General features: G+C 39.6%; 1 protein-coding gene across 1 annotated transcript in view; it reads right to left on the bottom strand.

Moving 5' to 3' along the window:
- The window catches only part of LOC138737386 (dynein axonemal heavy chain 8-like), a 446,335-nt gene that overhangs the window by 107,684 nt on the left and 310,832 nt on the right, over positions 1 to 27,819 (bottom strand). The window contains exon 27 of the mRNA XM_069888133.1: positions 128 to 269. Within this exon, the coding sequence (XP_069744234.1) occupies positions 128 to 269 (142 nt within the window). The remainder of the gene's footprint in view (positions 1 to 127; positions 270 to 27,819) is intronic.

Raw genomic sequence — 27,819 nt, 5'->3', positions numbered from 1 at the left:
TCTTTTCCTCCCACTGATGCTGCTTGACCTGCTTGAGTTCTCCGTCAAATTGTATTTGGCTTCTGATTCTAGTATCTGCAGTTTCCAATGTCTTTTCAGCTTCATTGATTTTGCAAGCATCACTTACCAGTTGCCTTCACTGAATCAGAAATACTTTCATGACGATTTTTCGATTGCCTCCACTGATGAACGTTGCGGTTCACTTCCAAAATCATTTGGATTGTTTGGTTAATCCCATGCTGAATGCTATCCAGAGTTGGTCGCAAAATCTACAAATCATAAGAAATGCAAATTCACTGGGAAATAAGTTGTTTTGGAATCAAAATGCTCTATTTCTTATGGAAAGTTAACTTCAATGTAGTATAATTCATTGAGAATATATATTGATGTATTATGCAAAGTTCCCAGTCACTCCCAACATTAAATTGTTAATGCACATTGTTACAAGCCCAAAGGACCCCAAAACCCAGCAGCAATAGACATTCACCAAGACAAGTAGTTACTTAAACAAAAGTTTTTTATTATCTTTAAACATGAAAACAGAATCAAACTTTAACTTATCTCTATACTTAACTAACCCAAATTAACCCCCTTCTAATTCTAAGCGCACGTGTATGATGTGTGTGTAAATTTAAGAAAGGTCTTTGGTTCACAGTTCAATCTCACTTCTCTTTCTTCCAAGTTCTCTGGTTGCAGGCAATTCATATACTGTGCACAGATTTAACATGTATAAAGTTCACCAGGCTTTGGTGCTTGAAAGGTAAATATTTACTGCTCAGGAAGGTTCTTGTAGGGTTTGCAGAGAGAGAGATGTGTGGTTCCAAGATTTCCACAACTGAGGTACCACCATTAGTCATCTCAATGTCTCGCTGATGAAACTTGCCCCATCAGGGTTCTCCAGATGATAACCTCTTTCTTTCAGGCTTTTACAGAGTCCCTTTCTGTTCCACTTATTCCAAGAGAAACATCATCCCACTTTCAGCCATTCGCCACTCTGGAACTTTCTGTTTCCCACCAACTTTTCCTGGCTTGTTTCAGCCGTGACTGTTCAATCTCTTTCAGTGTCACACACACACACACACACACACACACACACACACACACACACACACACACACACACACACACACACACACACGGCTGAAAGAGCTTGTTGAGTTTGTCTTCTCTCTCTTTCTCTCTCCAACTGCCCACTGTCAGAAAGCCCATGTGACTCTCTCACTTGCAAACACCCCCACCTTCTTCAGCAAACCACAGGAGTTATTCTTCTGCTCTCATCTGTTGTCTTAGATAAACAAAACCCAGGAGTGACCTTTCTGTGAGCACTCTGTAGGTACTTGCAGTCAGTTTGTCCCCTCCAAGACAATGATCTATTCATTTTATTATGTCATTTCAATTAGCACTTACTTGTGAAATGTGCATAAAATTCTCCATTGTTTCTGTAAAGTTCACTGAATATGAATTCTTCAATATTTCAAATAAAATCTGTTTTAAAATGTGTGTATGTATGTAACCCACTGTAATCTTACCAAATTCCTCCAAATATTTATCCATTACAACATGCAAAATGTAGATGGCAATTATTGCAGAATTTATTGACTGCAGTAAATTGAAATATTAGCAAGGCCTTCTTCATATAGAGTGCTTGTAAAATACCACAACTCACTCATAAACCTCTCAGAAAGGACCTGAACCAACTTCAGTTTGCCTATCATCACAACTGGTCAAAGGCATATACCACCTCGCTGGCCCTTTTCTCTGTGTCAGATCACCTGGAACACAGGAACACCTACATCAGGCTATTCTTCATTGACTATAGCTCGGTGTTCAACACCATTAGATCAGCAAAACCTATGATCAAGCTAAAGAACTTGGGACCCTGTCCATCCCTCCAACTGAATCTTCAACTTCCTCATCAGCAAACCCCAATCAGTGTGGACCAGGAATATCTCCTCCTCTTCTCTGACCTTTAACAAAGGAGCACCTCAAAGCTGCAAGTTTAGTCCCCTACTCTATTCTTTGTACACCATGATTGTATAGCCAGGTTCAGCATCAAACAAATCTACAAATTTGCTGACAACACCCCCATTCTTAGCTGATTAACTGGAAATGATGAGTCAGAATGCAGGATGGAGATGTGGTTGGGTAGTGCCAAAACAACAATTTTACTCTCAACATCACCAAGACTGAGGAGTATATTAACTATTTTATTAAGGAGAGACCAAGAGTTTACACTTGTCTGCATTGATGGGAATTAGAGAGTCAAAATCTTCAAGTTCTTGGGAGTCCATATTTCAAAAGATTTTTTTTGAAACCAGAACATCAATGCAACTGTGAAGAAGGAACACCAGCTCCTTTACATTCCGAGAATGAGAACATTTGACATGGTGTTGAATACTCTAACAAACTTCTACAGGTTCAGTGTGGAATGTCTACGGCCTGTTTGCATCACAGCCTGGTTTTGGTATTCAAGTGGCCAGAAATATAGAAGGCTGCAGAAAGTAGTAAAAATAGCCAGGTGCATCACGTGCTCTGTCCACCCATCCATTGCAGACATCTATTTGAAAGCATCCAACAACATAAAGGACCCCATCACCTTGTCATTGTCTCTTTTAATTTAATTCAGTTAGTTTACTATTATAGTTCTTTCTTTACAAGCAAGAATTTCTGCCCATGTGTACAATGGACAATTTATATTACGATAAACTCATCATCATCAATCTTCCTTTAAGAGTTGGTTCAGAAAGCATGAGATACCAGTAAGCACTACAAAACTGCTTTGAGACTATTGAATGGAACTGCTTCAGGGAGGCAGCCATCTACAACTGCCACATAAACACTAATGAGTACATGAACTGTGACAGGCTACATTTGAAAGAGCATCGAGAATGTCAGAGAGATCAAGTGCTATACGATCAGAGCTAACCAGAAACTATGGGTGGATGCAGAGGTCCGTATATTTCTCAGAGCTCAAGAATCAGTCTTCAAAGAACAAGAGACAAGTTGGCACTCAGACCTGACAAGGCTAAACTCTCCCGTGCAATTCGGAAAGAAAAGGGTAGGTTTGCACAGATGTGTGATACCGGTGACACGAGGTGCATGTGGAAAGGAGTCATAACAATAACAGATTACAAGACAACCTTGCAAGTCAACAACAACGACACCTTCCTTCCGAACTATCTTCTCTGCATGGTTTGACGATAACAGGCTGACACCAAAGAAAGTTCCATGTCTCCCTGATACATTGCCACGGACAAGGTGAGAAAATTCTATCCCAGGTGAACCTACACAGGGTAGTGGGACCAGACAGCACACCCAGTCAAGTACTGAAGGACTATGCTGACCTTCTGACGGAGGTCTTTAAGGACATCTTCAACATGTCATTGCAGCAGTCCATCATCCCTGCAGATCTTAAGCCAGTCACCATTATCCTGGTATCAAAGAGAGCGACAGTTACAGGCCTCAATGACCACCACCCAGTGGCATCAACCTCCTCCATTATAAAATGCTTAGAATATTTTGGTGAAGGAATGCATCAGAACACATCTTCCAGAGTCAATAAACCCATTTCATTTTGCCTACAGAAGAAACCATTCCACTGATTATGCTACAGCCTTGTTCCTCCACTCCATCCTGACCCATCTGGAGAATGACACCTCATTTATCGACTTCAACTCAGTATTTACTACAATCATACCCTAGAGGCTGATGGAGAAGTTGTCATTGGAACTCAACACCTTTCTCAATAACTGGATTGTTAACTTACTAACGGAAAGACCTGTCTTTCCGGATTGGCAGCAGAACGTCAAGCCTGCTCCTGTCATACCACTAACCCATAAATGCACTGTCAGATCCAGAGCCAACAGTCATACAGTCTGAAGATAACATGACCTCATCAGCAACACAGAGAAGAGCTGGAAAATCTCATGAAATAGTGCAAGAATAACAACCTGAGTCTCAACATGGATAAGACAAATAAGATAATTATGGTGTTGAGGAGGACCAGAGATGATCACCTTCCACTACATAAAGACAGTGAAAATGCATTCATCAGGATGCTCTTTATCAACTACAATATGCCATTTAACACCATTATCCCCTCAAAACTTATCAACGAACTCCAAAACCTGGGACTCAACACCCCACTGTGTAATTGGATCATGGACTTCCTCACATCCAGACCACAATCTGTGAGGATTGGCAAGAACATTTCTTCACAATCTCCATCAGTACTGGAGGATCACAGGGCTACATTCTTAGGATGCTGCTCTACTCATTTTACACCTACGACTGTAGCTCAGAACGACAATAAAACCATCTACATATTTGCTGACAATACCACTGTAGCAGATCTTATAAAGAAAGGTGATGAGTGAGCATACAGGATAGAAAATGAAAACTTGGCTGAATGGTGGATCAACAAAAACCTTGCACTCAACATCACCAAAATTAAGGAGCTGATTGTTGACTTCAAGATGGAAAAGCCAGATGTATACAATCCAGTGATCATTGGGGGATCAGAGGTGGAGAGGCTGAGCAAATTTAAGTTCTTGGAGGATCTTTCCTGGAACCAACAAGCCAATGGCATCGTGAAGAAAGTACGCCAGCGCTTCTACTTCCTTGGGAGTTTGCAGAGGTTTGGTATGACACGTTAAACCCTGGAAAATTTCTACAGATGTGTGGTGGAAAATTTGCTGACCGGCTCATCACAGTCTGGTATGGGGACATCAATGCCCCTGAGTGTAAAGCCCTGCAAAAGGTAGTGGAGACAGCCAAGGAAATAAGACAAAATTCTTCCCACTATCAAGAACATCTACAGGGAATGCTGCTGTTGGAGGGCAGCAGCAATCATCAAGGATCCACACCACCCAGCACACACTCACAGGATCAAACTTTAACTTATTACTATTATCTTAACCTAACTTAACCCACTTTTAATTCTAAATGCACGTGCATGTAATCTGTATATGTTCAGGAAAGTTCTTTGTTTTAATAGTCATATCACTCACTTTTCACTTCCCCAAGTTCACCAGTATCGGGCAATTCTTATATTGTGCATGGAATTTAACATTTATGAATTTTCACCAGGCTCTGGTGCTTAAAGTTAAATGGTTACTGCTCAGGAAGGTTCTTGTTGGTTTCAGAGAGATATTTGTTGCTCATCGGACACACACAAACTGATTTCCTCCGATCAGTCACTTCAGTGTCTTGCTGAAGAAACTTGCCCCATCGTGGGTTTTCCAAATGATAACCTCTTCTTCCAGGTCCCCACAGAGTTCCTTTTGTTTCCCTTATTTCAGGAGAAACACTCTAGCCAGCCATTTCCTCTTCTAAAGACTACAAGGGTTTTGAACTCACAACTCATCTTCAAAATGGGGTTTTTCAAGAAGCGTGCCAACTTGCCATGTTACAGCCTCAAAAGCTACTGTAGAACTGACTTCTCTTTCTCTCTCCCTCTCTCTCTCTCTCTCACTCTCTCCAAAAGAGAAATCACCCGTCTGTTTTTCCTCTCTCTGCTTGTAAAAACCAGAATCCCTCCCAAGGCTCCAAACCCAATCCTTGAAAGATCTTTAATCAGCACTTGAGCCCAGACTTTTCCATTTGCACCTCCTTTTGAAATTCTTACCAAAGCAGTTCCATTGTCTCTGCAAAGCCACTGGTGCCTAAATGTTTCGCTTCAGCAAAGCTTTTGCATTTTAAATGAGATGTGAAGTGTAAGTATCTGTTTGTGAAGTGGCCTTCACTAAACCCCCACAATCTATCTCTTTTAAAGAAATATAACCCATAATACACATGGACAAGGTAACCTCTGTCAGACTACTATTCATTGACTTTAGCTCCACCTTGAACACAACAGTATCAAACTCAGGGTATGTCATGTGATGCTGTTGCATCAGGTTGGAGAACCTAGCTCTTCCAAAAGGTTTTTAAAAAGTGTAAAAAAAGAAAGAGATAGAAGGTGTGAAAAATGGCTGGAGATGATTAAACTAATACCTTTCTGTGAAGGGTTATGGAATGCAAACTATGTAGATTAGAGCTTGAAAATAGTTAGCCACAAGCTAGTGGGTCCCTTTCTTATCAGAGGCCTCAAGGATAATGGAATCTGGTTTAAACTGGCAAGATGACCCAGGGTATCCAATAGTAACCATTGCACTTGGTTAATGAAGGCATGAATATTAACAGACACCCCCAATGATGAGACTGCTTGATTAACATAACACGCGAAGTATGATGAGAGAGGGTCTGAATGCTTACTACATGGCGCCATGGAACGTGGTGCTTGCTCGACACCAGTTGCTGACTAGATGCCAGAAACCCGGGGAGAGTGATGCTGCCTATGCACTAGCCCTCGACTCACTGGCAAATGAATGTGATGTCAGGGCAGTCAATGTGCAACAACACTGCAATGCCAAATATGGTATCCATGTATTTCTTGTTTAAGTTTTACCTAGCAACTGTCCTTTTGATTTTAACCCTTCTTCTCCAGGGGGAGACTGTGGTGAATGTCTGCCAAGCTGCCTGTCTCCCTTCTGACGAGCCTTGCTGTACTAACATTGGCTGTGCATTATCTCTACTGTTAAAGACACTCTCCTTGGGTATAACTGTTTATGCACATTATTGTACCAGAAGTTTCTGCTAATAAAAGCCATGAATATTGTTTGACTGCATTGTCTTTGTCTACTTCATCAATTGGCACTACAATTAAGCTCTGTAAACAGTAGGGATGTGCCAGAATCAAATAATGAACTGCCCCTGCTGGACAATTTCTGTACCAAATGCAATTTCTTTTACGAGAATGACATATATATATATATATATATAGAGAGAGAGAGAGAGAGAGAGAGAGAGAGAGAAAGAGAGAGAGAGAGAGAGAGAGAGAGAGAGAGAGAGAGATTATTTTTATATATATGCAATAATGTAGATTGGCTAAGGATGAGTGGCACAGGAGGGGCACATCACTAATCTAAGAAAGTAGGACATTCCAAAGGAAAGAATTATTATCTGTCTACAGCATGATCCTGGTAAAGAAATTGAATGCCTACCATATGTATATGGATTGATTTTATAGAATTAAGTACGTAACTATAAGTATTGTCTTGTTATTATTGAATTGTCTGGGTCTTTAAAGAACAAATTGACTAAATTTTCAGTAGAAACTGGGTTGAATTGGATGAAGGAATTGGGGATTACAGTGGTTCCACTACTCCCATTAATCCTAGCCAGCAGGAATGTGCAAATTGCAACATGTGCAAATTGCCGGGTGTGCAAATTTTTTGAGAGATGTATTCACAGGTAAAACAAATACACCTAAAGGAGACTGATCCAACAGATCAAAGTGGTGAACACCCTAATGTCTAACCTAAGAATTTTGTTCTGGTAAAGAATTGGATCGGAAGAAATTGGAAACTCGCTGGAAAGGACAATTCCAGGACCCGGTAATAACACTGACTAAGTAAATCAGACCTAGCACCCATCAGAGTGCCTCAAACAAGCCAGGAACCACCAAGTACCCCACCCAGGTTCTGGACAACACAGCTCGGGATGTGGGTCAATTCACTCTGTGACCAGAGCTGGAGTCCTTAAGGCCCAGTAACTGCACCATAGGGGGGTCCAGGACGTTCAAAGTCCTCCAGTACTGAGGCACTCAACCAGAATAACTAGTCCTCCTGACAGATTCAACTGGTAAATATCTGTAAACTATTAGTTTTGTTTTGAACGTATGATCTCTGTTTTTCACCCGCAGGTTCTCTTCTGAAGGAAGGGGTGAAAGCAGTGAACTGGATTCACTGACTGTGTGTTGTCCAGATGGCTGGATCCTCCCTTGGCTCCACCCTCACCTACACCAATATAAACCCTGGGTTTCACGCCTTACCTCTGATTCACCCGAGGACTATTGTGTATTGTAAGCTATTAAAAGCATGTTTGTACCCCTCACTTGTGTTTAATGAGTGCAATCAGTCGTGTTACAGAGGTAAAGGAGCAGAATTTGAAATTGAATCAATCAAAGATCAGATGCAGAATATTAAAACTAATTTTACTACTACTCAAGATCATATAGCTCAAAAATTGGATGCCTTAATATAAAAATTGTGGGACTCAAAGAAGGGGATGAAATCAGACAGTTTTTGCAATGATAGATTCCATAAAGTCTTAAAGTCAAAGAATTTGAGGGAGATATTGAGATAGAAAGAGAATACCAAGCTTTAAGACCTCGACACAACCAGATCAAATGTTGTGGTTAAATTCTTTCATTATCAAGTAAGAAAGAAAATTTTGAAACTAGCAGCTAAGCAAGCTAAGGAAAAACAGGTACCTTTAGAATATAATGGAAATAAGATCTTTTTCTATCCAGTTATAAGTTTTGAATGGTTGAAGAATTTAGTCTAATAAAAAAACATGCTGTGGAAATAAAGGTTATGCATTTGTTTTAAGATATCCTGCCACCCTGAATGTTTTTGTTCCAGGAAGTCAAAACAAATTTTTTGTTGAACCAAAGAAGGCTAAACAGTAGCTGACTCTTTGCCAGGTATTCATCGAGAGCACCAGTGTGCAATTTGAAAGACATTTCTAACTATAGTATCTTTAACTGATATGGGACTATTATTATCATCTATTCCACATGTAAAGAACATAAGAAAAATAAAGGCAACGAGAAAGAAATAATAGAAAAAAAATTACATATACAATCAAATGAAAAAAAAAATGTTGTTAAATAATAAAATAAAGTATAATACTTTGCAAACATAAAATTGAAAGAGATATAATGAAAACTAAGCAAAGATACTATGAGTTAGGAGAGAGAGCACATAAGGTTCTTGCATGCCAATTAAAAACAGAACAAGTTTCTAGGACAATTATAGCAACTAAGAAAGAATCAAACTGGATAACTTATAAATCAAAAGAAATAAATGAAAATTTTGAGGAGTTTTGTAAAAGTCTATATCAGTCACAATCGCTAAAGATGGTAATAAAATAGAGGATTTTTGTCTCAAATAAATTTACCAAAATTATATATGGATGATCAAAGAGTATTGGCTACTCCATTTACTCAAAAGGATGTTAAAGAATCATTGGGTTCTTTACAAAATACGAGAATCACTAAAGACAGCAATAATAAGATTCTTTGAAACCATCATCATATAGACTATCTTCTTTCTTTGGCTTGGCTTCGCGGACGAAGATTTATGGAGGGGGTAAAAGTCCACGTCAGCTGCAGGCTCGTTTGTGGCTGACCAGTCCGATGCGGGACAGGCGACACGGTTGCAGCGGCTGCAGGGGAAAATTGGTTGGTTGGGGTTGGGTGTTGGGTTTTTCCTCCTTTGCCTTTTGTCAGTGAGGTGGGCTCTGCGGTCTTCTTCAAAGGAGGTTGCTGCCCGCCAAATTGTGAGGCGCCAAGATGCACGGTTTGAGGCGATATCAGCCCACTGGCGGTGGTCAATGTGGCAGGCACCAAGAGATTTCTTTAGGCAGTCCTTGTACCTTTTCTTTGGTGCACCTCTGTCACGGTGGCCAGTGGAGAGCTCGCCATATAACACGATCTGGGGAAGGCGATGGTCCTCCATTCTGGAGACGTGACCCACCCAGCGCAGCTGAATCTTCAGCAGCGTGGACTCGCGACCTCTGCCATCTCGAGTACTTCGACGTTAGGGATGAAAGCGCTCCAATGGATGTTGAGGATGGAGCGGAGACAACGCTGGTGGAAGCGTTCTAGGAGCCGTAGGTGATGCCGGTAGAGGACCCATGATTCGGAGCCGAACAGGAGTGTGGGTATGACAACGGCTCTGTATATGCTTATCTTTGTGAGGTTTTTCAGTTGGTTGTTTTTCCAGACTCTTTTGTGTAGTCTTCCAAAGGCGCTATTTGCCTTGGCGAGTCTGTTGTCTATCTCATTGTCGATCCTTGCATCTGATGAAATGGTGCAGCCGAGATAGGTAAACTGGTTGACCGTTTTGAGTTTTGTGTGCCCGATGGAGATGTGGGGGGGCTGGTAGTCATGGTGGGGAGCTGGCTGATGGAGGGCCTCAGTTTTCTTCAGGCTGACTTCCAGGCCAAACATTTTTGGCAGTTTCCGCAAAGCAGGACGTCAAGCGCTGAAGAGCTGGCTCTGAATGGGCAACTAAAGCGGCATCGTCTGCAAAGAGTAGTTCACGGACAAGTTTCTCTTGTGTCTTGGTGTGAGCTTGCAGGCGCCTCAGATTGAAGAGACTGCCATCCGTGCGGTACTGGATGTAAACAGCGTCTTCATTGTTGGGGTCTTTCATGGCTTGGTTCAGTATCATGCTGGATGAGACATATAAGGCAATCGAACAACTGAAAAGTGGCAAAGCAGCAGGTATGGATGGAATCCCCCCAGAGGTCTGGAAGGCTGGCGGCAAAACTCTGCATGCCAAACTGCATGAGTTTTTCAAGCTTTGTTGGGACCAAGGAAAACTGCCTCAGGATCTTCGTGATGCCACCATCATCACCCTGTACAAAAACAAAGGCGAGAAATCAGACTGCTCAAACTACAGGGGCATCACGCTGCTCTCCATTGCAGGCAAAATCTTCGCTAGGATTCTACTAAATAGAATAATACCTAGTGTCGCCGAGAATATTCTCCCAGAATCACAGTGCGGCTTTCGCGCAAACAGAGGAACTACTGACATGGTCTTTGCCCTCAGACAGCTCCAAGAAAAGTGCAGAGAACAAAACAAAGGACTCTACATCACCTTTGTTGACCTCACCAAAGCCTTCGACACCGTGAGCAGGAAAGGGCTTTGGCAAATACTAGAGCGCATCGGATGTCCCCCAAAGTTCCTCAACATGATTATCCAACTGCACGAAAACCAACAAGGTCGGGTCAGATACAGCAATGAGCTCTCTGAACCCTTCTCCATTAACAATGGCGTGAAGCAAGGCTGTGTTCTCGCACCAACCCTCTTTTCAATCTTCAAATATAGACTATCTATTTAATTGTTAAATGTAGATTATAAAATAATATCTAAAATGTTAGCAAAGAGAATAGCAAAATATTTACCTAAATTAATAAATATTGATCAAATTGGATTTGTTAAAAAAGAAAATTAGCAGATAATGTAAGAAAGTTAATATAACCATATAACAATTACAGTATGGAAACAGGCAATAACGGCTCTTCTAGTCCGCACCAATTTAAGTGATCTCCACTAGTTCCACCTATCTGCTCCCTGCCAATAACCCTCCAACCCCCTCACATCCATGCACTCATCCAACCTCCTCTTAAATGACAAAATTTGACTCTGCTGCAACCACCTCTTCCGGAAGGTCATTCCACTCAGCCAACACTCTCTGAGTGAAGAAGCTTCCTCTTATGTTACTTCTAAAGTTTTGCCCCCTAATCCTTAACTTATGACCCCTCGTTCCAATCTCTCCTATCCTCAAGGGAAAGAGCCTTTTCACATCTATTCTATCTATTCCCCTCATAATCTTGTAAACCTCTATCAAATCCCCCCTCAACCTTCTACACTCCAATGAATAAAGACCCAGTCTACTCAATCTTTCTCTGTATTCTAGACACTGCAATCCAGGCACATTTTAGTAAATCTACCTTATTGATAACCTTCCTATAATTTGGAGATCAGAACTGCACACAATGACTGACTTCTTTTCCAATTCAATTTTGGAAATTTTCGGAAGGGAGTTCTTTTCTTCTTAGCCCGTGGTCAAAGACCATGGTCAGTAATCCTCCATTTCCATCATTATCAAGTTAAGGATCGTGTAATTCATGAGGCTCATCAGAAGAGAAATCTGAACTACCTGGGACAACAAATTAGACTTGCTGATGATCTCTGTCCCGAAGTGATGAAAATGAGAAAAGAATACAAAGACGTCATGGCTAAACTATGCAAGAAAGATCCAGCTCATTTGCGGATCACCCACAACTACAATCATAAGGAATTTCTGCAATTGATGGCAGAGGCACGAACAATTTTGAATGACACTTCCTTAATTTCAAGTCTAATAACAATATGAACTTGTAGCTGACCACTACAAAGAAACACACTCACACAGTGTGGCAGGTTAAGCTCACTCTCTTTATTAGGGATGGAAAGGCTGCTTTTATACTGTTCAAGTTCCCACTGTTTTTGCTGATTGACTGAGTCAGCCACATGAATAACAATAGCGGGCAGGAATGTCCATGCATATGAATGCCCTTCTTCCCCAGCCTATTTCTGCTGAGTTAGCTGAGCAGCTTGACCAATGCCATTTTAGGGCTGTTGGTCTGATGCTGCTCCAGCTTCTATCCCCGCCGGATCATTGTCCTGGGAGTCACTTTAGTGACCTCTGTCCGTGTTTGCTGCCACAGAATGTGCCAGTCTGATCTCTGCAATTGCGGGCCACCACATGACCCACACCCCCCCCCCCCCCCCCCAGAACTGGCGTTACAGTCTATAGTGTCCATATGAATCAACCCCGAAGTCTTTTGAGGTCTTCCTCTACGTTGAGGTGTTGGTGTCTCCACGGGTTCTGCTCAGTCTGTGTGGGTAGTCTTGAGTCTATCTGTAGAGAAGACCTTTGGTTTACAACTGATGTCCAGCTCGAAGGTGGCTCCGTTGTTCAGGATGACTTGAAAGGGAACCTTCATATGGCTTCTGCAGTGGTGAACAGTGGGGTCAACACATACTCACAGTCTTTGAGTTCTTTGGGGATGTTGGACTTGGCTTGTCCGTGCCTGGAGGGTGGGATTGGAGCCAGGTTACCAACCTTTTCGCACAGCCTGTCCAGGAAGGTGGTTGTTTCCGCCTGCTGTCCTCTGGCCTGTGGAACAAAATCCCCAGGAACCATGAGTGGTGCTCCGTAGACGAGTTCAGCGGAGGATGCGTGGAGGTCTTCTTTTGGTGCTGTTTGGATGCCCAGTAGTGCCCATATAGTAGCTCGTCCACCCAGTTTGGGCCCTTGAGTCTGGTCATGAGGGCGGTCTTAAGGTGCTGTGGAAACGCCCCACCATGCTGTTGGCTTGCGGGTGGTATGCTGTCGTATGGTGTAACTGAGCGCCCCACAGGTTGGCAATGTCAGTCCATAAATTGGAGGTGAACTGTGCATCTCAGTCAGAAGTGATGTGCTGTGGCAGTCCGAATCTTGCAATCCAGGACAAGAGGAGTGCTTTGGCACAGGACCTGGTGGATGTGTTGTCCAGGCGGATTAATTCTGGCCACCGGGTGAAGCGGTCGATCACTGTGAACAGGTAGTGGAAACCCTGAGAGACTGGCAAGGGTCCCACTATGTCCACGTGAATGTTGTCAAACCTGCGTTCCGTTGGCTCAAAAGGCTGTGGGGAGACCTTTGGCTGTTTGGCACTGCGTACATGCCTTGGCCCACCCTTGGACTTGTTTCTGCAATCCATGCCACGCATACTTGTTGGCCACCAGCCGGTAGCCACTTCGCACAGGACAGTGGTAGTACCCATGCCGACTGGAATATCCTGAAGCCGAAGGCCTGTGACAGCGGTCACAATCTGTTTAGATATATCAATTTGTGAAGTTAAATCTGAATGATGATGATCAGATTTAAACTTTAAAGCCTATTTAACTTTGAGCCTTGTGTTCTCGTTGTACCATTGGGGATCTTAATAAACACTAGGAAGGCTTGTAAGTTTACTCACATTAGGTTACTGGTCATGTATTGATACAATGTCACATTGAGCATGCTCACCACTCAAGTGTGATGCGGCTCTTACAGTCTTGCAGTGTTCATGCTCCGCTCCAGCATAAAATAGTCCCAAGTTTCCTCAGTATATAACATCCCTCCTTTAAAAAAATTATTAAAAATTTCAAAGATTTATTAAGACTTAAAATTTCTTAAAAATAAATTGTTACTGCTTCTTTACCTGCAATTTCCATTAAGAATTAATTATTCTAATTACACAATTGAAGTTCTATATTCTTTTCAGCAGAATCGCACTGGTGGTAGGATGTTGCTTCTCCACCTCGTAGACCTTGTTGCATCTGTTTGGTTCGCTTGTGGGTGGTGGTGTTTGCCTCAGTTCTCCTGTTGCTTGCTGTTCAGTCATTACAGTGTTGTTGGTGGGGTTTCTCTTCGCATTCCCTTACAAGTTGTTTCAATTTTAGAAGCTGCTGATGCTTCTGGAACTTTCTGTGTCCGATCTGGTGTTGGGCGAATGTGGATCCTGTTTCGTCTCAGCTGCCTGCCAGATTCTGTCTCGATGATGTATGACCTTGGCGTCTCAGCTTTTCTAACAATCTTTGCTGGACTCCCAAGTTTTTATTACTGGGTCTTGAACATGCACGACTTACCTCTTGTATGTTAGTCAACTTTATTCTTGTTTCCTCTTGGTCATCTGGTGGATGGATTTTGCTTCGCAGGGTTTTCTTGTACTTTCTGCCATTTAGAAGCTCTGCCGGTGATTTCATGTCGGCCCTCAAGGGTGTTGCTCACAGTGACAGAAGACCAAGGTAGGGATCTTCCTTTGTCTCTCGACACTTTGTGAGAGTCCGTTTAATTGTCTGTACATGCCTCTCAATTAATCCATGACCCTTAGGGTAATGTGGTGATGATGTAGTGATGGTGAACCCATATTCTGCAGCTATTTCTCTGAATTCACGCGATGTGAATTGGGTCTCATTGTCATATATCAATTGTTCGGGTCTCCCCTGTTCTGTGAAGAGTGCACGTGCTGCAGCAGTGAGGGTCGATGCTTTCATGACCTTCACTTTCCTGATGAAGGGGAATTTGGAGTAGTAGCAGGACACAATCAGATACAATTCTTGGCTTTTTGTGAACAGGTCTGCTCCCACTGTGAGCCATGGCCTGCCGGGTATTTCCACGGGTATCATCTCTTCCTTTTGTTGTGTATTTCTGTATTTCTGGCATGCCGGACATGTAGCCACCATGTTTTCGATGTCCTTATACATGCCTATCCATTAAACTGCTGACTTTGCTCTAAGTTTGCATTTCTCTATTCCCATGTGGCCTTGATGTATTTTCTGGAGAATTTCTTTTTTCATTGTCTCTGGTATTATCAGCCAAGACCCTGCCAGCAGTACACCATTCTCCAAGGATATGTCGTCCCTGACCGACCAATACCGATGTATTGTAGGCTGTACCTCTTTTATCCTTTCTGGCCATCCCTGTATCACTTGTTGTGAGGGCAGCTACAGCTCTTCACCCTTAGCAGTTTCTTCTTTAATCAGGTTTAGTTTGTTACTGGTTACCCTGATGAGGTGATGTATCTTGATCTCCACGTCTTCATTTCGTATATTTCATTTGGGGAAAGACGTGACAAAGCATCAGTAAGCACCATTTCCTTCCCTGGCCTATACTTCAAGGTAAAGTCATAACATTGGAGCTGGAGGAGTAGTCTTTATAATCTGGCTGGTGCTTTGCTTAGGTTCTTATTCAGGATGTGTTCCAGCAGGCGATGATCACTCTCTATCATAAACTGTCTCCCATAGAGGAATTTGTGGAATTTTTCGCATCCATATACGACTGCCAACAGCTGCCTTTCAATATTGGCATATTGGGTCTCTGATGTTGTCAGGGCTTTTGAGGTAAAGGCTATCAGTTTTCCTTCCTGCACCAATGCTGCCCCAGGGCCTTTGATGGAAGCATCTACTTGTACTGTGACAGTTTTTTTCTGTCATAGTAGCTCAGTTCTCCTCCACCTTAATGATGCATTTGTCTGCATTGAGTTTGATGCCGGCCCCTCTTGTTCTCTCCATGGCCTCATGTAAGTGGAGATCGTGGATTTTCCCATCTCTGCCAAAGATCTGGATGTCATCTGCGATGCCGACAGCTTCCTTGCATCCCCTGTAGGTCTCATCTGTCTTTTGCTGGAAGATGTCTTGGCTCACCTTTAGGCCAAAAGGAAGGTGCAGGAACTTGTACTGGCTGAATGGAGTGTTGAATGTTGTTGGCAGTGTTGATTCTTCATCCAGCTTCACGTTCCAATACCCATTCTTGGAATCTAGCTTACTGAAGATTTTGGATCCCGCTAGTTCAGAAGTGATGTCTTCCAGCATTGGTATTGGATAATGCCCTCTTTTGATTGCTTGATTTAAGTCTTTGTGGTCCATTCGGTTTTTCTTTTACTACTATAGAATTTACCCAGTCAGTTGGCTCCACTACTTTTGCTATTACTAATTTTTCTTCCATTTCTTCCAGCTCCTGCTTTAGCCTTTGTTTCAGCTCTATTGGCACCTTCTGTGGAGCATGGATTATTGTTTTGTATTTTGGGTCTATAGTAATGTGGTATTCAAAGTTCCCAAAGCATCGGACTATGTCATCAAAGCATTCAGGGTACATGTCCATGAGCTCAGCCTTGTTTGATCGGAGAGCGTTGCTCAAGCGGGATGTCAGTATTAATCCTCTTGTACATTTTGTTCTCCATGATCTCATTGTTTATAGAGATTAGCTGTAATTCCTGACAACTATTCAGGCCTAGGATTGCTGGTCCATCGGCATCAACCACAAAGAATGTGCATATGATGCTCTTTTCTTTATGTCTGCCTTTTATTTGGACTTCTCCTCGTTGTTTAATCATGGGGCAACCATAGGCTGTGTGCCTTCCTCCAGGTACCCATTCTTTATGTACTCGGGGAACATCTGGCGGTACAGTCTAAGTGGGAGGACATCCAGTATCCAACTTTATTTTCAAGTTGAATATTGTTGGTTTGTTTCTGATCTTTCTTTTAACTTGGATCATGGTGTGCAATTCATTTTTTTCTCCCTTCCCTTTCTTGGACATCTCATGGAGGAATATTGTTTCAATACCAAGCATCAGTGAGTCAAAGTCACTGCTGTTACTTCCCTTGACGTGGTGCACTTCCCTTTTGTATTCTTGTTTTCTATCTCTTTTTGTGTCAGATCTACACATCTTTTCTCAGTGAAAGACCTTCCCACAGTATATAACAGGCCTACCCTTATATATATAGCAATTTCTTCCTTCCCCATACCTTGATCTTCTTCTTCCAGACCTCCAGTGTCTCCTTCCTCTACCTCCATTGATCCTGAAACCGTTTCAACCCGAATGTGGGTGTGGACACCCCCCCACCACATAAGCCCAGAATCGCAGCATGGGCCACTTTCCATGTAATGCATGCTCAATTGTTCCTCCTGATCTGGAGGAGGACAACGTCGGGTGCCGGTGCCAGTGCCATCTTCCACAGCACTGCACGAGTGCAAGTGAATCCTACCGGAGGACTAGCCCTGTGGACTGGGATGAGGAGGAATTGACTCTGGAGGCTCCATTTCAAAGGTAGGCCCAAATTCTTCTGTGCTTGATAGCTGTTTAGGAATCTTTTTCTTTGCTGTTTGTGCTTTTGTTTTCTCCATAGTTACATCTAGGATATCTCAGCAACATGTTCAATACTTTCCGAATGGTCTGGAATTGGATAGAATTGATAGAGTGAAAAGAAGGAAACCTCTTCCTGCTCATGCTCCACGTTCTATCCTGATTAGATGTTTACATTATCAAGATAGAGAATTGATTTTAAGAGTTGCTGTTCAGAATGCGAGAAGTAATCAAGGCCCTTTAGTAGTTAAAAATAAGTCCTTTTTTAATGCTGATTTGAGTCAAGCTGTTATTAAACATCATAAAGAATTTAATTCAGCTGAAGCTGTTCTGTGGAAAAAAGAATATAAGTTTGTTTTTCAGTATCCTGCTGTACTTAAACTTTTTTATGGAGATTTTCAATCTCAGTTCTTTAGTGTTGATGCTGAAGCTCTTACATTTGCCAATTCTTTACCGGATAATAAACAGGTGCAAAGTCAAGAAGAGGAAGAATGGAAGGAGAGAGATGGAATCTCAGCAGTTGATTGATATTGATGATGATCAAGTCAATAGAGATTTGGAGGAAGCAATTCACGCTTGAAATAATTTGTTTTTTTTTGTTCTGTTCAGGGGAGGTGGTTTAGCTACTGATTCTTCCGAAGTTGTCGGCCACTTTGTGGCATTGGTCACTCCCATATAATTGAGGGGGGAAACGCTGTATTACAGTATATTTTTTTGTTTGTTTGGGTTTTTATATATATATATATATATATATATATATATACACACACATACATATGGGTTTTCTTTCTTTTTTTTTCTTTGAGGAAATATTTTTGTCCTTTTTGTGTGCTTGCCATGCAGAGATGTTTTGTCAAGTGTGGTGAGGTGGTTATTGAAATTTTTTTAATGATGGCTAATTTAATTTTTTCTACTTTTAATGTTAACAAGCTTAATAATCTGATTAAGAAAAAAAGAGCGTTGGCGTTTCTCAAAAAATTGAAGATTGATGTTACTTTTTTGCAAGAGACACATTTGACTGAGAAGGAACATCAGAAATTAAAAAGAGATTGGGTTGGACAAGTTATGGCATTTTTTTTAAAATTTGAAAGCAAGAGGAGTGGCTATTTTGATTAATAACAAGATATCTTTTAAATTGGAATCAGTTATTGAGTCAGCTGGTAGGCTTTTTATTGTTAATTGTAAATGTTTTTCTGAGTGTTGGACTTTAATGAATATTTATGCTCCTAATATAGATGATAAGGAATTTTTGTTGGACTCTTTTCTTAATTTAAATCAGGCATATGTTAAAATTATGGTGGAAGGTGATTTTAATTGTTGTTTGGATCCATTATTAGATAAATCTCCAAAATCAGTAATTAGGACTAAAATTGCTGAACCAATGATGGCTTTAATGAAAGATATGAATCTAGTAGATATATGGATAAGGTTAAATCCTAAAGAGAAAGATTTTTTTGTTCTATTCATTTTGACATGATTCTTATTCTAGAATAAATTTATTTTTAGTATCAACACAATTACAAGCCCGGGTACTGAAAGGCTGAATATAAGAGTAGGATTTTGTCTGATCATTCTTTGTTATTAATAATGTGAAGGTGGCAAGAAGGGATTTATATCTGAGATGTAAGCTTTATTACAGAAAAAATTCTTAAGTCATATATTCATAAATCCAGATTAAAACAGGAAAAAGATTTAGCTATATGTATTTCTCAGGATGACTGGATGAATTTATGTAAGGATAGTATGACTAAAATTGTAAATATAATGTATCGATTGGTTCATTATAATTTTATTCACCAATTATATTTAACTCTGGAGAAATTAAGGAAATATAAGTCTATTTCTTTGGATTTAAGTTTTAGATGTCATAAGGAAGTAGATTCATTTTTTACATTCTAATTGGTTATGTGAGACAGTGAAACCCTTTTGAAATAGATTTAATGAACATTTAGAAGCTATTTTTAAAGTGAAACTTCCATTAGATCATTTAGTATTTTTGTTGGGTAATATTAAAAGGTTGAGTTTAGAGTTAAAATTAAATACATTTCAAATTGCTCTTTTGAGATAGGTTGTGTCTAGAAAATGTTGGGCAATTACTTGGAAAAATGAGACTAATTTGAATATTCAGAGATGGCATATGGAGATGAGAACTTGTATTCCATTAGAAAAGAAAACATAATAATTAAGTAATAATTATCCCTTTTTTGCTAAAACTTGGAACCTGTATTTGGATTACATGGGGTTGAATTATTAAATCTCCTTTCCGCACATTGCTCCAAAATTAATTGATGAATTTTATGCTATGTGATCTCCTCTTTCTTTCTTTCTTCTTTCTTTTTGGGGGTAGATTAGAGGAGGTTGGGTGGGGGATGTCGGGGTTTTTAAATACATTAAAAATATCATGTATGTATTTTATCTTTCTGTTGCATCCATTATTGTATGTTTAACCATAATTTAATAATAAAATTTTCAAAAAACAAAAATAGATGGATTTTTTGAAATTACATTTATATATATATGATATGACATGGTTTTGTAATATTAGTAGACTTTGAATGTAGGATTATTTTATTAAACTGATTTCAGGGAGGAGTCACGTGATGGAGTAGTGGCCGGTCGGGGAACTCCAGCCCTCTCCGAAAAAGTTAAAAAAAACACAGAAAACACAAAGGCACAAGCACGAAAATTAAAATAAAGTGAAAGTAAAGGTGGGAAGAAAATGGCAACGAAGAAAGAAAAGTCGAAAGCAACAGGAAGAAGAGAAGAAGAAAAGACATCGGAAGAAGAAGGTGAAGGCCTTACCTGTCCGAGGAGGCCCACTGTGGAGAGAGAAGCCCGCTCCCTCAGGTCAGTCGAAGTCCCGAGCTCGGGACTACAAAAATGGCTCGCGGAGCCAAGCAAAAGTGTGCAACCGTGCAAGACAAAAAAAAACACTGATGGGAGGGGGTAACAGCTGAGGAGTCGATTTCCACACCTGACAATGACAGCCACAGCACAACAACAAGAAGAGAACATAGAAAACAACGAGAACAAGAATGAAGAGAGTAAAAAGAAATCAAAGAAACAACAGATGACTAACCCAGAGGAAGAAGAAGAGGAAGAACACAGAGAAATGGAAGAAGAAGGGAAGGGCAAGACAATGGATATTTTTTTTAAAGAATATATGGAATCAGTAAAAGAATGGCAATCACAAGAATTAAAAGTACAGAAGAAAAAATGAATAGATTAGAGATGGTAATGTCAGATATAGGAAAAAGAGTGGACAAGGTGGAAGAATGAGAAACAGCCGTAGAAATGGAAGTAGAGGACTTTAAAAAGAAATTAGAAGAATCTAATAAAAAAGTTAAAGAGACACAAGAGCTGTTAGCTCAGAAGATAGATATAATGGAAAATTATAATAGAAGAAATAATATAAAGATAGTGGGGCTTAAGGAAGATGAAGAAGGCAAGAATATGAGAGAATTTATAAAAGATTGGATCCCCAGGGTCCTAGGAAGACCAGAATTACAGGAAGAAATGGAAATAGAAAGGGCACATAGAACATTAGCCCCTAAACCACAACCACAACAAAAACCAAGATCTATTTTAGTAAAATTCCTAAGATATACAACAAGAGAAAATATATTGGAGAAAGCAATGAAGAAAATAAGAGAAGACAAAAAGCCACTGGAATACAAAGGTCAAAAAATTTTTTTCTATCCAGATATAAGTTTTGAACTCATGAAGAAGAGGAAGGAGTTTAATACAGCAAAAGCGATCCTATGGAAAAAAGGATATAAATTTATGCTAAAGTACCCAGTGGTACTTAAAATAGTTATTCCAGGGCAAGAAAACAGACTATTCTCGGATCCGGAGGAAGCACGAAAATTTGCAGAACAACCACAAAACAGACAGAGAGATGAAGACATGTAACGAGAGCAAAAATGACCACGAACTATATGTATGTGTGTATATGGGTGTGTATATATATATATATATATATGTGTGTGTGAGTATGTATATATGTGTGTACATGAGTGTATGTGTATTTAAAAGAAAATATATAGAGTATAGATAAGAATTAATAAGGGAAAGAAAGGGAAGATAGGAAGTAAGGAGGGAATTAAGAGAGTGACCTTTGTTGTATATGAAAATTAAAATCTTTTCTGTGGGGGGCTGGGTGGGGAGGAGTTACGGTCACTGCGAAATCAGTTGACGCTTGCGAGTGAATTCGCAAATCCAAATGGAGAGGGGAGATGTGGTTGCCCGACAAGGGATAAAGGGCAACTCAGGAAGGGGAGGGGATAGTGGGGTTAAAGAAATTTTAGATAGGAGAATAAGGGAAATGTTTGATGTTTTAGAAATGTTGTCTTATAAAATGTTCAAAAAAAGAAAGCAGAAATGGATAAGAAGGAAAGGTGATGATGAGGAAACGGAAAGGAAAGATAAACAAAGTGTGAAATGGCTATGTTGAACTATATGACTTTAAATATTAACAGAATACATAACCAAATCAAAAGGAAGAAACTGCTAAATTTACTGAAAAAAGAAAAAATTGATATAGCATTCGTGCAAGAAACACACTTAACTGAATTGGAGCACAAGAAATTAAAGAGAGATTGGATAGGACATGTAACAGCAGCGTCATATAATTCAAAAGCTAGAGGAGTAGCTATATTAATTAGTAAAAATGTACCAATTAAAATAGAAGAGGAAATAATAGATCCAGCAGGGAGATATGTAATGATAAAATGTCAGATATATTCGGAGCTTTGGAATTCACTCAATGTATATTCACCTAACGAAGAAGATCAAAAATTTATGCAAGATATTTTTTGAAGATAGCAGACACACAAGGGAACATACTAATAGGAGGGGATTTCAACCTTAATTTGGATTCAAACATGGATAAAACTGGGAAAAAAATTAACAGAAAGAACAAAGTAACCAAATTTATAATTAAATCGATGCAAGAAATGCAACACCCAAAGGAAAAGAAATATTCATATTATTCGGGTCGACATAAAACATACTCAAGAATAGACCTATTCCTGTTATCAGCTCGCATGCAAGACAGAGTTAGGAAAACAGAATATAAAGCTAGAATATTATCGGACCACTCACCCCTGATATTGACAATAGAGTTAGAGGACATCCCTCCAAGAATGTATAGATGGAGATTAAACTCCATGCTACTTAAAAGGCAGGATTTTAGAGAATTCATTGAAAGACAAATTAAAATGTTCTTTGAAATAAATACGGAATCAGTGGAAGATAAGTTTATACTATGGGACGCAATGAAAGCGTTCATCAGAGGGCAAATAATAAGTTATGTAACCAAGATGAAGAAGGACTACAATCAGGAAACAGAGCAGTTGGAAAGGGAAATAGCAAATATAGAAAAAGAATTATCAATGAAGGAAGACACAACTAAAAGAAGAGAATTGGCAGATAAAAAAATAAAGTATGAAACACTACAAACATATAAGGTGGAGAAGAAAATAATGAAGGCAAAACAGAAATATTATGAACTAGGAGAAAAAACGCACAAAATTCTAGCGTGGCAGCTTAAGACAGAACAAATTAAGAGAATGGTATTGGCATCAAGGAAAAAAGACAAACAAATCACATATAATCCAATGGAGATTAATGAAAACTTCAGAAAATTCTATGAACAATTATACCAAACTGAAAACGAAGGGAAAGAAGACAAAATAGATGAATTTTTAACTAAAATTGAACTACGGAAATTACAAACAGAGGAACAAAATAAATTAACAGAACCATTTGAAGTACTAGAAATACAAGAGATAATAAAAAAACTACTGAATAATAAAACACCAGGAGAGGATGGATTCCCAATAGAATTCTATAAAACATTTAAAGATTTATTAATTCCACCCTTCCTGGAAGTAATCAACCAGATTGATAAAACACAAAGCTTACCAGATTCATGCAAAACAGCAATAATTACAGTAATACCAAACACAGGGAAAGATCCACTCGCACCAGCGTCATATAGACCAATATCTTTACTTAACACAGATTATAAGATAATAGCTAAACTATTAGCAAACAGATTAGCCGACATTGTACCAAAAATAGTAAATCTAGACCAAACTGGATTTATTAAAAAAAGACGAACAACAGACAATATTTGTAAATTTATTAACTTAATTCATGCAGTAGAAGGAAATAAAACTCCAACAGTAACGGTTGCTTTAGACGAAGAGAAGGCCTTTGACAGAGTAGAATGGAATTATTTATTCAAAGTACTACAAAAATTCAGCTTACCAGAGAAATATATTAATTGGATTAAAGTATTATATAAGGGGCCATTGGCGAAAGTGACAGTAAATGGATATATATCAAAACAATTTAATTTAAGCAGATCAACAAGGCAGGGATGCCCACTATCGCCCTTATTGTTTGCGTTAGCCATAGAACCACTAGCAGAACTGATAAGAACAGAAAATAAAATAAAAGGGATAAAAATAAAAGACAAGGAATATAAAATCAGTTTATTTGCAGATGACGTTATAGTATACTTAACAGAACCAGAAATATCAATAAAAGAATTACATAAGAAATTGAAGGAATATAGAGAAGTGTTGGGATGCAAGATTAAAGCAAATAAAAGTGAAGCAATGCCAATGAATAATGCGGATTTCTCAAAATTAAAGAAAGAATCACCATTCAGATGCCAAATGCAAGCAATGCAATACCTAGGTATACAAATAAATAAAAACCTTGGCCATCTATATAAACTCAATTATTATCCACTAATGAAAAATTTACAGGATGACTTAGAGCATTGGAAAGACTTACCATTAACATTAATAGGAAGGATAAATTGTATTAAAATGAACATTTTCCCAAGGATACAATACCTATTTCAGGCATTGCCAATACATTTGACAGAGAAATTCTTCAAGGAGTTAAAGAAAATAATAAGGAAATTTTAATGGAAGGGGGGAAACTGAGGATAGCACTAGATAAGTTAACAGAATGGTATAAACAAGGAGGCTTACAACTGCCAAACTTTAAAAATTATTATAGAGCCGCACAATTAAGATACCTATCAGATTTCTATCAAACAAGGGAAAAGCCAGATTGGACTAGATTAGAACTAGATAAAATATTGGAGAAGATACCCGAACATATATTATATAAATGGGATGAAAAATTGGTACAACATAGGAATTCTCCAGTATTACATCATCTGCTCAATATTTGGAAGAAGATTCATGTAGAAAGGAATAAAACAAATTACTAACTACCAAAACTAACACTGACGCAAAATCAGCTAATCCCTTTTACAATAGATAACCTTTCCTTTAGAGAATGGGAGAAAAAAGGGATCAAAAGAATAGAAAATTGCTTTTCGGGAAATAAATTATTATCCTTTGAACAAATGAAGGATAAATATAATATAACTCACGATACAGTGTTGGCATACTACCAACTGAAATCTTACTTGAAGGACAAATTGGGAAGCAGTCTGAGGTTACCAGAGGGAAGTAATTTTGAATATGTGATTACAGATACAATGATAATCAAAAAATTTATAACAAACATGTATATTATACTACAAGAAAAGGGGAATGAGGAAACAAACGGTAAAACAAAACAAAAATGGGAACAAGATCTAAACATAAAGATAAAGAAGGAAACATGGGAGAAGTTATGTTCAGGAACTATGAGAAATACAATAAATACGAGGTTACATATGATACAATATAACTGGATACACAGGCTATACATTACACCTCAAAAGTTAAATAAATGGGACCCAACAGTATCTGACAGATGTTTTCGCTGTAAAAAGGAAATGGGAACAACAATTCATGCAATTTGGACATGTGAGAAAGTGAAAAAATTTTGGAAAGATCTAAACCAGATATTAAATAAAATCACACAAAAAGCAATCTACCAAAAAACCCAGAGATCTTCCTCCTAAGTAACATAAAAAACAAAGAATTTGGACTTGATTTGGATGGTGCACAAAAAAGATTTGTTATGATAGCCCTAGCTGTAGCAAAAAAATTTATTATGTCAGCCTGGAAATTAGAAGATAACTTGAGAATACAACAATGGTATATAGAAATGAATAAATGTATTCCATTAGAAAAAAATAACATATAATTTAAGAAATAATATTACAATATTTGAACAAATATGGGAGCCATACATGAAACATAATAGAGAAAACCTACCGGGGACATCTACCACCTAAAATGACAGAAGGAGAAAAGAATGAAAAGAACTGACTCAGTGGAATTTCTTGTTTATTTTTACTGAGTGACAACATTGTTTGACGGGTTTAATGTATCTTAGATTCTGAACTTTAAATGAATGGGAGGGGAGGTAGGGAGGGTGGGATGGGAAGAGGGAGGGGGGAGGAGAAAAACGACACTATTAATTTGAAAAGGAAAATGTATGTATCTTGATCAATGTGGTTTATAGTGTGAAAAATAAAAAATAAAAAAAAACTGAATTTAAAAATATTAAAAAGAAAAGAAAGCAGATTACTAATCTTTTAATTCATCCACTGCTTCTGATTAGGGTATTCCCGGTTTGCATGCATGACCACATACTCATCCACACAGGTCTTGATGAAGTTGGTGACAGCCGTGCATATTCATTCAACTTGATGAGTCCTTGAATCTGGTCCAGTCCACCAATTCAAAGCAGTTCTGCAGGCGCTCCTCTGCCTCCCTCAACCATACTTTCACTGTCTTTAACACTGGTGCTGTAGACCTCAGTCTCTACTTGTAGACTGGGAGTAAAGTACAGCCAGGTAATCAGACCTGTTGAAGAGAGGTTGTGGGATGGTTCGGTAGGCGCTCTTCATGGTGGTGTAGCAGTGGTCAAGTGTGTTGGCTCTTCTGGTTTCACAGGTAACCTGTTGGTGGTAGCATATCAATTGGCCAAAAAAAGTACCACAACCGAAGACTGGGAGCAGTTCAAGATGCAGCAAAGGAGGACAAAGGGATTAATCAAGAGAGCAAAAATAAATTACGAAAGTAAGCTTGCAGAAAATACAAAAACCGACTGCAAAAGCTTTTATAAATATGTCAAGAGGAAAAGATTGGTGAAATCCAGAGTAGGTCCCTTGCAGTCCGAATCAGGGGAATATATAATGGGGAATAAGGAAATGGCAGACCAATTAAATTCTTACTTTAGTTCTGTTTTTACAAGAGAGGATACAAATAACCTCCCAAGGATGTTGGGAAACATAGAGACTAATGGAAGGGAAGAACTGAAAGAAATCAGTATCTCTAAGGACATGGTCTTGGGGAAATTGATGGGATTGAAGGCAGATAAATCCCAAGGGCCTGATAATCTACATCAGTAGTGCCTTACATCAGTAGTGGGCAAAATGATGGAATCCATTATTAAGGATGTAATAGCGGAGCATATGACTAGCAGAGAAGGGATCGGACAGAGTCAACATGGATTTACAAAAGGTAAATCATGCTTGACAAATCTATTGGAATTCTTTGAGATGGTGACAGGTAAAATAGATCGGGGAGAGCCAGTGGATGTGGTGTACCTGGACTTCCAAAAGGCCTTCGATAAGGTCCCGCATAAACGACTGGCTTCCAAAATCAAGGCTCATGGGATTGGGGGAAAAGTATTGATGTGGATTGAGAACTGGCTGGCAGGTAGAAGACAGAGAGTTGGGATAAATGGCTCGTTTTCTGAGTGGCAGGCGGTGACCAGTGGGGTGCCACAGGGATCTGTACTGGGACCCCAGCTGTTGACAATTTACATTAATGATCTGGTTGAGGGGATTGGATGTAACATCTCCAAATTTACCTGACACTAAGCTAAGAGGGGTTGTGTGCACGGAAGAGGGGGTCAGAAAGCTCCAGTATGATTTGGATAAATTGAGGGACTGGGCAGATCCATGGCAAATGCACTACAATGTGGATAAATGGGAGGTTATTCACTTTGGTAATACAAACTGGAGGGCAGATTACTATTTGAATGGTAATAGATTAAGAGATGGGGAAGTGCAGAGAGACCTAGGGGTACTTGTCCACCAGTCTCTGAAGGCGAGCACGCAGGTACAGCAGGCGGTTAAAAAGGCAAATGGTATGTTGGCCTTCATATCAAGAGGGTTTGAGTCTAGGAACAAGGATACCTTACTTCAGCTGTACAGGGCCTTGGTGAGACCCCACCTGGAGTATTGTGTGCAGTTTTGGTCACCTTATCTAAGGAAGGATGTTCTTGCAATGGAGGGAGTGCAGACGCGATTCACCAGGCTGATACCTGGAATGGCAGGAATGACTTAGGAGGAAAGATTGCGCAAATTGGGATTGTACTCGCTGGAGTTTAGAAGATTGAGAGGGGATCTCATAGAGACCTATAAAATTCTGGCAGGACTGGACAGAATGGATGCAGATGGGATGTTTCCAATGATGGGAAAATCCAGAACCCGGGGCCATGGTTTGGGGATAATAGGCAAACCATTTAGGACCGAGATGAGGAGGAATTTCTTGACCCAGAGGGTGGTGAATCTGTTGAATTCATTGCCACAGAGGGCAGTAGAGGCAGGTTCATTA

The sequence above is a fragment of the Narcine bancroftii genome, chromosome 6, assembly GCF_036971445.1.
Source record: "Narcine bancroftii isolate sNarBan1 chromosome 6, sNarBan1.hap1, whole genome shotgun sequence".
In the NCBI taxonomy this organism is placed as follows: Eukaryota; Metazoa; Chordata; class Chondrichthyes; order Torpediniformes; family Narcinidae; genus Narcine; species Narcine bancroftii.
The sequence above is the reverse complement of the archived record's forward strand: the minus strand, read 5'-3'. Positions and strand labels throughout refer to the sequence as shown.